This window comes from Apus apus, chromosome 4, assembly GCF_020740795.1.
Source record: "Apus apus isolate bApuApu2 chromosome 4, bApuApu2.pri.cur, whole genome shotgun sequence".
In the NCBI taxonomy this organism is placed as follows: Eukaryota; Metazoa; Chordata; class Aves; order Apodiformes; family Apodidae; genus Apus; species Apus apus.
In genome coordinates this window covers 53,518,958-53,530,643 of record NC_067285.1, presented here as the reverse complement: position 1 = coordinate 53,530,643, position 11,686 = coordinate 53,518,958, and the positions used below count along the sequence as shown (strand labels likewise).

Here is an 11,686-nt window from a genome sequence, read left to right as displayed (position 1 = left end):
TTCATGGGGGCAGAATGTTCATCAGCGTGACCCAGTACTAAATACATTCATTATGGGCATTTCTATTCTGCACAATTTGCCACACGGCACTGGTCTGTGGAAAAAAAAAAAAAAAAAAAAGGAAAAAAGAAAGAAAAAAAAGAGACAATGGCTTATAAAATGCTTTTGAATGCTTAAAAAGAAGGAGAGTTCATGCTGAGCCTCCTCTGCTTTCTTTTGCAGCAAGAACCTTCTTAGTGACTTTGGCTGAGTTCTGCTGAGGGCAAGTAAACCAGGAAAATCAGAGATTTACTTTTTACAGTTTTGAACGTGGGGGGAGAATAGAAGAGAGAGAAAGAGCAGTAAAAGAGAGTGATGGTAGGGATTATGGGCAACACCAGCAAGCAAATGGACAAAGTTTGCAGAAAAAGTGAAAAGCATTGCGAGATTGTACCTAAAGTGCTAAACTTAGAAAGCAAATGCAAGGACAAGGAAACAGCAATCACAGCATAAAGAGACATTTGAAATGAGCAGAACACATCAGTTCTGCGATCTGGGTGCAGCCTGAAGCTCACATAACCATCTGTGTGTGCAAACGTGTTGCAGTGCAAACGTGACCACAGTTTTCAGCAATAGCAGAGAGGCGAGGAAACTGTCACTTTCTGAACACTTGATCTATCTTGTGGCTTCTTTTTCTTTAAAACACCTGGCATGTAGAATGTGTACTTAGCACAAATTGTCATGGTGAAGCACGAAGTGCTTTCTCAACCAGGCTGAAAAAAGATCTGAAGAACCACTGGAACAGCAAAAAATTAAAAAAGCAGAGAAACACAGGAAGAGACAGTTGCACACGCACAGAAACCAAGCTCGGGAAAATGCAGCTGCGCTGAGAAAGGCTGAGAGAGGGAGCCAGGGGAAGGACAGAACTGCGAAAGGAGGAGGGAGAGAGCTCAGGGGGATGAAGGAGATCTCCCTGGGCTCCAGGCAGGAGCACAGCTGGTGGGGACAAGCAGGTAATAGGTAAATCAGCCGCAAGAAGACGCTCTCAAGAGGCTGTTAGAGAGGCGTTAGCCCCAGCTCGTTTACTAAACAAAAAAGATCCCAGATAGTTAAACAAGGCAACCTCAAAGTCTGTAAAGAGCAGCGCGATGGCATTTTTCCCGGCAGGAAGGGGAGGAATTAAAATCACACACACACACACAAAGCCCAAACGCTTGAAAGTGCCCTGAAAATGCGGGGAGGTGGGGATGGGATGGGGGAGGGAGGAGAAGCGAGAAGTTGATTTAAAGTTGCCCTTTAGTCATTTGTGTGAGCATCCCCCCGCTCCAGCCTGCCCGCCCCCCCGTTCGGGGCGGCACACGGGCGGCTGGCGGAGGAGCCCCCCCCTTTTCTTCCCCCCTCTCCTTTCTCCCCCCTCTCTCCCCCTTTTCTCTTCCCCTCTCTCCCGCCTCCCTCTCCCCTCCCTCCTCCCGGGCTGCGGGGCGGCCGCGCTGCCCCCGTCGGGCTGATTGGCTGGAGCCGGGGCTCGGCACATGCCGGGGTGAAAAAAAGAAAAAAAAAAAAAAAAGACGGCAAAAAGCTTTGTCTGAGGAGTTGGGAGTGAAGTTGCGGAGGATTTCTTTTTAGGTTGGCAGTCGGCGAGCGGGAGTGTTTAGTCTGGCGGCGAGCGCGGAGAGGGGAGGAGAGAGGAGCGGAGAGGCTGCCGCGGCTCCCGGCGCTCCCTGGATGCTGGCGCGGGAGAGGAGCGGGCTGCCCCGGCACCGCTCAGCCTGCCAGAGCAGCGGGGACCCAGAGGAGACAGCCTGGATCGCCGGCAGATTGTCTCTGGATGCCCTGGCACGGTGTGTATCTACAAAAAAAGGAAAGGAAAAAGTTTTCTCGTCCGGTAAGATATTAATACTTGGCTGAGTAGAAAAGGCGTTTTCCAAGTTTTTTAAGGACCAGATGCACGCTGGGTTTAAGGTACCGGAGGAAGTCGAAATAATTGCTTTTTAACCTGCTTGGAGCAATGAATTGCAAAAACTTACAAATGCACCGAATCGGCAGTAAAATGCACTTTATATTCCTTTTTGCACTGATGATAATATCTTTCAATAAGGCTGTGCTGGGCAAGAATTTGAAATACAGGATTTATGAGGAGCAGAGAGTTGGATCAGTAATTGCAAGACTATCGGAGGATGTAGCTGATGTTTTATTAAAAATGCCTAACCCATCCTCGGTTCGCTTTCGAGCCATGCAGAGGGGGAATTCTCCCTTGCTTGTGGTCCGTGAGGATAATGGAGAGATCAGCATAGGAGCTAAGATTGACCGGGAACAACTCTGCCAGAAAAACTTGAACTGCTCCATCGAGTTTGATGTGATCACTCTGCCCACTGAACATCTGCAGCTTTTCCATGTTGAAGTGGAAGTGCTGGACATTAATGACAACTCCCCCCAGTTTTCTAGAGCTCTTATCCCTATTGAAATATCCGAGAGTGCAGCTGTTGGAACCCGGATCCCTTTGGACAGTGCTTTTGATCCGGATGTAGGGGACAACTCCCTGCACACTTACTCCCTTTCTGCAAACGATTTTTTTAGTATCGAGGTGAGAACCAGGACTGATGGTGCTAAGTATGCAGAGCTGATCGTGGTTAGGGAGCTGGACCGGGAGTTGAAGTCAAGTTACGAACTCCAGCTCACTGCTTCGGATAAAGGGGTGCCTCAGAGATCTGGATCGTCCCTCCTGAAAATCAGCATTTCTGATTCCAATGACAACAGCCCCGTTTTCGAACAGCAGTCGTATATAATCCAACTCTTAGAAAATTCACCGGTTGGGACTTTGCTCATAGACCTCAATGCTACTGACCCAGATGAGGGCGCTAACGGGAAAGTCGTGTACTCCTTCAGCAGCCATGTGTCTGCCAAAATCTTAGAGACTTTTAAGATAGATTCAGAAAAAGGGCATCTGACCCTCCTGAAGCAAGTGGACTACGAATTAACCAAATCCTATGAAATTGATGCTCAGGCCCAAGATTTGGGGCCCAATTCTATTCCAGCTCACTGCAAAATTATAATTAAAGTTGTGGATGTGAATGACAACAGACCTGAAATTAACTTAAACCTGATGTCCCCAGAGAAAGAAGAGGTGGCTTACATTTCTGAAGGGTCACCCCTGGACACTTTTGTTGCCCTGGTCAGAGTTCAAGACAAGGACTCTGGCGTGAACGGAGAGATAGTTTGCAAGCTCCATGGACATGGCCACTTTAAGCTTCAAAAGACCTATGAAAATAACTATTTAATCTTGACTAATGCCACTCTAGATAGGGAAAAGAGATCTGAATACAGCTTGACTGTAATAGCGGAGGACAAGGGAACGCCGAGTCTCTCCACAGTGAAACACTTTACTGTCCAAATCAGTGATGAGAATGACAACCCACCCCGCTTCCAGACAAACAGATATGAAGTTGTTATCTTGGAAAATAACTCTCCAGGAGCGTACATCACATCAGTCACAGCCACAGACCCAGATCTAGGTGACAATGGGCAGGTGACCTACACTATTTTGGAGAGCTATATTTTGGGAAGTTCTATAACGACCTATGTGACCATCGATCCCTCCAACGGGGCTATCTATGCCCTGCGAACCTTCGATCACGAAGAAGTAAATCAAATTGCCTTTGTGGTTCAAGCTAGGGATGGAGGGAGTCAGCAGCTTGTTAGCAACACCACGGTTGTACTAACCGTCATTGACGAAAATGACAATGCTCCTGTCATTGTGGGGCCGGTGCTACGTAACAGCACAGCAGAAATCTCAATCCCTAAAGATGCTGGGGTTGGCTTTCTTGTCACCAGGATAAGGGCTACAGATAGAGACTCTGGTATGAACTCTGAACTCAGCTGCTCCATAGCAGCTGACAAGGAAAACAGCATCTTTGTGATTGATCCCAAAACTTGTGACATCTCTATCAATGTGAGTGTTGAGTCAGTTCCAGCAAAACAGTGGGAGTTTTTTGTGATAGTCCAGGATAAAGGCAGTCCTCAGCTTAGTACTAAAGCACTTCTGAAATGTACAGTTTTTGAGTATGTTTATTCATTTTCAAGCACAGAAGCAACTCTGGTAAGCCAACCCTCCTTGGATGTCTCCATGATAACAATTATATCCTTGGGATCGATATGTGCCGTGTTGTTGGTCATTATGGTTATCTTTGCTACAAGATGTAATCGAGAGAAAAAGGACACCAGGTCCTACAACTGTCGTGTGGCAGAATCAACCTACCAGCACCACCCAAAACGACCCTCAAGGCAGATCCACAAAGGGGAAATTACATTAGTGCCAACAGTTAATGGCACTTTACCCATCAGATCCCACCACAGAGCTTCTCCGTCATCATCTCCAACCCTGGAAAGGGGACAAATGAGCAGCCGACAGAGCCACCACAGCCACCAATCCTTGAACAGCCTGGTGACCATCTCCTCTAACCACGTGCCTGAGAATTTCTCTCTGGAACTCACCCACGCTACTCCAGCTGTGGAGGTAAGGTCCACACTTCGTTTTGCACTTCTGTTCACTCATGCCTTCACATGGGAGCATGGAAGTGCTCTGCACGTGACATGTGAGAGCAATGGACAGTTAGACCTATGCCTAATGAGAATGAGTTACAGATTTCTCTTTAGATGTCACAGCTTTGCAGTTTTACTCCCTTATCAGCTGAATCCATTACCACAGGGAACTGGCTTAAATCTGTTATTAATAGTGTTATTTCTTGGTTCTTCCCTGTAAGGTTGAAACAATGAAATGTAGCACAGACACACTCTGCTCTGGTTCACTGCTCTTTCTTTCCTCCTGGCCTTCCCTTTCCTTTCGTATAGGTCTGCTTAAGAAAAAGTGCCAGAGTATTTATATGGAGAAAAAATACAGGAAATTCTTTAATTAGTGGGGATGGAGAACTAAACGGCTAACTGCAGACAAAGCTGAAGCCTGGCTGTTGTCATATATGATCATAGAATCTCAAACTTTGAGACTACCCATCCCAGTTTTTACTGCAAATGACTAAAGTGAGAGATGCATCCTGGTAACTCTTTACATCTAGAGCATGACAATTTATTTTGAATTAGGTTCCTGGAATGGTAAGAGGTTGATTCTAACCTATTATAATAAAACTCCAACTCTGTTTAATTACTTGTTTTACTTATTAATGAATTATTATGAGTTTAGAGGCTAATGAACAGCAGTGCATTTCTTCATTGTGTTTAAGTCTTCAGATGTTTCCTGTGGCAGATCCTAGAATAAAAAGTAGTCTGCTGTACTGCATTATATATGTGCAGGAATTTGATTTAATTAAACTTTAAAGGAAAAAAAGCCCCCACACAACAAACAAACCTGAGAAGTGGATTAGTGGTTTTGCAACTAAGAATTGATCTTTCATTTCAAGGAATCAGTCTTTTTCCCTTTTCTTTAGCAGGTTTCTCAGCTTCTCTCGATGCTTCACCAGGGCCAGTATCAACCAAGGCCAAGTTTTCGGGGAAACAAGTATTCTAGAAGCTACAGGTGAGGATCTGGACTGTTCTCCTACAGATGCATGTACATGTATCAGAAAATAAACACGTGTATTTGATCAAGAAATGAAATATAACATACATGAGATAATTTAATTCCACCATCACCACACCTCTCTCCACAGATATGCCCTACAAGATATGGATAAATTCAGCTTGAAAGACAGTGGTCGGGGTGATAGTGAAGCTGGAGACAGTGATTATGATTTGGGGAGAGAGTCTCCAATCGACAGGCTTCTTGGGGAAGGATTCAGTGACCTTTTCCTTACAGATGGGAGAATTCCTGCAGGTAAGAGCACAATGGAATCTGACCGGTTTATTTACAGTGCTGCCCAGCTGTCACTTTGATAAAGCTACTACTGAGAAAGCAAAAATTCTTTAGCTTTCAAGTCCTGTGTTTCCTTCCTTTCTACTCTGCTTCATGGTAAATATTCAACTGAAGCCTTCACATATCCAGAAAAATGAAACCTCTGACACAAATGAAAATCTGCCCAGAGCAATTATTGTTGTTTTTTTTTTCTGTTATTCACATCATCATGAGCTGGCCCCATATTTCCCCCAAAAAGCACGTTCTGCTCCACGTCCTTAGACTTTTAATGACTGGGTGGATGTTTTTGCAAAGCCAGGCAGTTGTGGTTTGTTAAAAATATGCTGAACTGTAATTTGGGAGATACGTTTTCCACAGTGGATTTGATCCATATGATACAAACTCCTACTATTCAAAGATGGATTGTGAAAGTGCTCTAGAAATATGTATGGAGAAGAAAGAAAAGTGTATTTTTTCCCACTGAAAAATAAACTTGAGTGGGAGAGGAAGGATCCTAAATATGGCCCAAATTTTAAACCTTGTAACTGTATTTCTAGAAGAGCCGAAGAGGTACAATTTGGAGCAGAGGGCAGAAAAGGAAAAAGCTAGAAAAGGGCGAGTGAAAGTAAGATAAACACACATGTACATATTCGTGTGTACGAAGAACCACTTTTAAATTTATACCCATTTATAAGTTAAGTAAAAGAGGCTATGAGAAACCGTGCTAAGTACAGACATGATGATTTTGTATTTACTTTAATAATTATGCAGCCACTGGTTCTAACATACATCTTGTACATATTTCAGATCATATTTTATTTTTCCTGTGTAACTGACAGGGCTCAACAATTTCAGTATGATTCACTGAACCAAGAGTGTGAATTTAAGAAGTTCAGTAGAGTCATTTTATACTCGAGGGCACATTGCTCTGTGGGAACGTGTGGCACATATTCCCTCCTGAAGTGTCATCCCCATCACTAGTACTGTCCAGGGCTGGAGGAAAGGAGCTGCAGTCCCTTCCCTCTGCTGCCTCAGAAAACACCAGGGAGGGGCTTGTACCAGCCTTTGTGGCATTTTACCCTGAGAAGTATGCTGTTATGCTAGGCAAGAGTAAACACCCCAAATTTAATTTGTTCTTCTTGAACATTTTAACTTTAAAATGTTCTTTGTATATTTTGCTTCAGACTAGGGCTTGTACTTCCCACCCAGGCATTCACCTACCTCCTCAACTTAGTGTTATGTACCTAATGTTTCAAAGCCAGAAATCTTGAAAAGTTACTATTTTTTCAGAATCCTTAACTTATACCTAGAGTCCTAATATATTTTTATCTGTATTTCCCTCAGCCCCTACTCCGTATTTCTGTGCCAACTAGCACGAGGCATGTCTCATTCTCTCCTGTGCTTGGCAAAGAGGCAAGGAGGGATCTGCTGGAGCTCTTGGTTGCCAGGGGAACTTCAAGTGTAGTGGCATTTGCACTGTCATCCAGCCCCACTACTGCCAAGGGAGGGCAGTCACCTTCCCAGTGGGCAGCTGGGGGTGCCAGCAGGTGGGAGCAGTTGCCCTCTTGGCTATCTGAAATTATCATGGCTGGTTTTCAGCTCTTGCCTTTGGATCTCTAAACAGGAAGCCAAAGAGTAGGATTTCCTCAAGTGCCTAGCCTTTGCCCAATGATAATCTCATTCCAAGTAAGGAAAGCTCTTGCTGAAAGCAGGCAGAACTGGGCTGGACTATTGAGATGGACATTTAAACTCACCCAGATGTCCATTTGCTGCTATGCATGGTCCTAATCTATGCTGAACCTGTTCAGATGAGACCTGAATTGATCTGCAGTCCAAACAAATGAAAAGGAAAATAAAACTTCCTGGCAGTTTCCTGTTCTCGGTTTTGAAAGGTTTCTGCATTGTCAGTCTGGACACAGACAGAATACTGTGAGAAAGTCCTTTCAGTTTGTCCCTTTAAGGTGGAACTGGAAAGGAATGGAACCAGTTCCTTGAAACTTCAAAAATTACATGATCAGAAAGTTCAGCAACTCCCCATGAAAGACTTTTTGCTTTCTCTCTCACTTTTTAAATCCTCACCAATAAGCTTTAAGTTCTGACAAAAAAACAAACAAACAACTGTTGTGCATCTCGGTTTTTTTATTTCTTTATTGCTGATTTAAGGGCAGACACTGATACTATTCAGTCTCCTGAGAGTATCTTGCAATCTTTTGTTCAGGAATGTCAGAATTAGTTATCAGGATTGGTTTTGGTATAAAATAACATCAGTGACAAAACAATGAGTCAACCCTCACTACTAATGAAATGCTAGACCACTGAAAGTCTCCCATTAATTTGCAGGAGTCTTCTTAATTAGAAGAGTAATCCTCACCTTCTCGGGTGAGTTGAGAGCTGGTCTAGGCTCCATGAATCACTTAGATATCTTTTCTCCCTTCTAAATCTTAGACATTTTCTGTAAAACAGCACGTGTGCTATTCATACAAGGGAACAAGGCATTCAGTCACTCGTGTAAAAACTTCAGCAACTGGTATCTACTATATTGCCCTTTTTTGTTTGTTTGAAGTTCACCAAGCAGCCAGCCATTTTAAATAGCTTAGGCAAGATCTAGCCTGTAGCCTGGACCTTTATTCTTGAAGAAATTCTTACTATCACATTTAAGACCCAGGGAAAGTTTAAACTTGGAGGAATGGAAAGGGGATAAAAAAAACAAACATTATGGTAGCTGTGTAAAGTGCAGAGATAAATAACACTCACAGGATGGGAGTCGGACTTTATCAGTCACTGATACAACCTAAGCTGAAGTAACTCCAATTCAGTTCTGCTTGCACCATAAAAAGGTTTTTTTATAAACTGACTGGATCCAGAGTCAGATGGGAAATGTGATGAGAAAGCAGGGAAAGCTTACAGGCCATGACTGCAAACATTTCTTATGTATTCAATATCTAAAGAAAGAAAAGAAAAATAAATTTTACTTTGCATGGGCTAATCTAACCATTGATTAAAAGGGAATTAGGGGAAAAGCTTCTTATGGTGAAAATACACATAATGTCAAGAGTCTGGTGTTTCTGAAAACTGTCTTGTGAAGTATGTGACTCAATTCAGGTTAGTGGCCCCTGCAGAACTGAGGTCGTTTCCAGCAGGTCTGCCAGGCAGCACCCAGCCTGAGCTAAGGCCTTCTGTCCTTCAGAAATCCTTTGGAGAGGAAAATTTGGCCTCTCTTCTGGCATGTCTGTCTTTGCAGCTCTGTCAAACAAGGCTTTGCCTGTCTCTGCCTCCAGGGACCATTCCTAGACCTCTTCAGGTGTTAGTGAAGGACTCTTCCAGTGCCCTTCCATGGGCCAGGTCAGACCAGTGTAGCAAGGATGCAGGTGCTAGCCCCATCGTGTTGCTTCTCCCTGAGAGATATCACTAACACCAAGCAGCTCTTTGTCTTCTGCTCTGCAGCCCTCCTGGCTGGCCTGGATGCCCACTTTGTAGGTTAGAGTTCCTTTGTCCCAGCATCTGAGTCAGCATAATCCAGTATACCTCAGGGAAGCACCAGTGTAAACACTCACATGAGGTGTAAATTAAGCCCCAGGTATTCTCACGCTGGATTAAAATTTAACCATTTCTGTTAAAATGCTAATATGGCAGGGGATTACCTCATATTCAGCACACACCTCCTTGGCAGATCAAAAGGAGGTGTGTTAATGAAGAGGGAGGTCCCTCTGCGCATTGTTCTTTATTTCTCCTGTCCATTTATTCCCACTTTATTACTCTGATATGCTTCTCTAATTGCACGTGGGAGGCGCCACTAAAGCTTAAGTAAATGTTGGGAGGTAGAACACCTCCATTTTGTTTTAGTTATTTATTTTTTAATGAAACAGCAGTGTGTAAAGGGAACAAGTGGCTTGAGGTTACAAGTGCTTTTTTTCCACCTGGGGTTTACGTGTCCGTCTGTAGCCCCAGTTAAGCGATGGCATTACCAGCTTCCATGTTGTGCATTTATTGTTCTCATTTTATGAGAATGTTTGGAAATGGAAGTGTATTTCAATCCAGAGCATTTGTATTTGCCTCCCTCCTGCACACAGAAAGTGGACCCCAATGGCAGATTTGAACATCTTTGGAGAAGTTGTGTCAGTCCCTGTGAATGTGAGGGGTCTCTGCAGCAGGAGGGGTATGCTCACTCTCCTCTTCTCTCTCTTGCAGCCATGCGGCTGTGCACGGAGGAGTGCAGGGTTCTGGGCCACTCCGACCAGTGCTGGATGCCACCGTTGCCCTCTCCCTCCTCTGATTACAGAAGTAACATGTTCATCCCTGGGGAGGAGTTCCCCTTACCCCAGCAGCAGCTGCAGCAGCAGCAGGGCCTGGAGGAAGATGCCCAGCCTTCTGAGGCCAGCGAGAAGAAGAAGAGCTTTTCAACATTTGGTAAAGACTGCCAGAGTGAGGAGGAGTCGGGGGACACCTGTACCTCCTCTCTCCTCTCGGAAATGAGCAGTGTCTTCCAGCGCCTGCTGCCTCCCTCACTAGATGCCTACACGGAGTGCAACGAGATGGAGCGTGCCAACTCACTGGAGCGCAGGAAGGGACACTTGCCAGCCAAAACTGTAAATTATCCACAGGGGGTGGCAGCCTGGGCAGCCAGCACACATTTCCAAAACCCTGCCAACAACGGGGCCACGCTGGGGACTCACTCGAGTGCGCAGCCTTCCTCTAAATGGCTGCCAGCCATGGAGGAGATCCCAGAGAATTATGAAGAAGATGATTTTGACAACGTGCTCAACCACCTCAGTGATGGCAAACACGAACTGATGGATGCCAGTGAGCTGGTGGCAGAAATTAACAAGCTGCTGCAAGATGTCCGGCAGAACTAATTGTTTCGAAATTCTGTTTTTCCATATTTATGGAAAACTGGAAGGGAAAAAAAAAGGAAAAAACAAAAATCAGACTGAGAAGAACTGGCATTGCCAACTAGTTGCATTTATCATAAATGTGTCTGTGTATGTTGAATATTAAAATACTGTATTTTCATATGTACACAATGCAAGTGTGATTATCTTTATCTGTATTTTAAAAATACATTTGTACCTTATATTTATGTGTAATTTAACAAATAAATTTTATTTTTGTACACCCACAGGAAGCATGTTTTCCTAAATGTATATAGATGGTGCTACCCTAGTCAAACTTCCAGCTTTCTTGCCACACAGGCATGTAAAAAAAGAAAAAAAAAAAAAAGGAGGGTTATTACTTTCTCTTATTATTTCTTTTAAGTCTCAAATGTTACAAATATGAATTCAAACCACTGAAAAGTTATGCAAGCATTAGTTTCAATAAATGATCCAACACCTTGTTACAATGTTTCATTCTTATAATAAAGATTTAGCAACTTCCATGAAACCTAAAATGTCCTTTTTATGTTGATGCTTTTGGACTATTACTCATTTTCCCATTTACTTAACGCATTATTGCAGGCTGGGGTCTTCTCTTTTATAACTGTTTTTCCAAGTGAACAAATGGTGGAATTTAGTGATGGAACTTCTGATGTTATCTCTGCAGAAAAAAAGGTAAATTTGTTCTGTCATTGTTACACTGCAAAGCCAGTTGGAGTGAATGGTGTGTACTTGAAAGACAGCAATAAAATCAGCCTTTCTGACCTCACACAGAATTCTCAATTTATGTAAATAAAAAATTGCAGTTGACTGCTTTATCCCTGTAAATGACACCAAAATAAAAGGAATGTTGCATCTCCCAGCAAAGCAGATGATGGTAGCTATATTTTGCCTGTGTTGTAAGTGTGTCTGCTTTATATTTGCGAAGTAGTACAGAAATACTTGAACTTTCTAGACAAGAGCCATGCAGCAGGTACACTGGCTCTCATTGAAC

At 43.7% G+C, this 11,686-nt stretch overlaps 1 protein-coding gene across 2 annotated transcripts; it reads left to right on the top strand.

Moving 5' to 3' along the window:
- The first annotated feature begins 1,781 nt into the window (after window positions 1-1,781).
- On the top strand, window positions 1,782-11,451 carry PCDH18 (protocadherin 18). Of its 2 annotated transcripts, none has more exons than XM_051619345.1 (4): window positions 1,782-4,492; window positions 5,421-5,506; window positions 5,640-5,803; window positions 10,010-11,451. In XM_051619345.1, exons 1-4 carry the CDS (start codon window positions 1,988-1,990, stop codon window positions 10,672-10,674), a joined length of 3,420 nt encoding a protein of 1,139 aa, XP_051475305.1. In that variant the 5' UTR covers window positions 1,782-1,987; the 3' UTR covers window positions 10,675-11,451. The 2 variants fall into 2 exon arrangements, with proteins under 2 accessions (XP_051475305.1, XP_051475304.1); XM_051619344.1 differs by having other exon boundaries at window positions 5,418-5,506.
- Window positions 11,452-11,686: the final 235 nt, after the last annotated feature.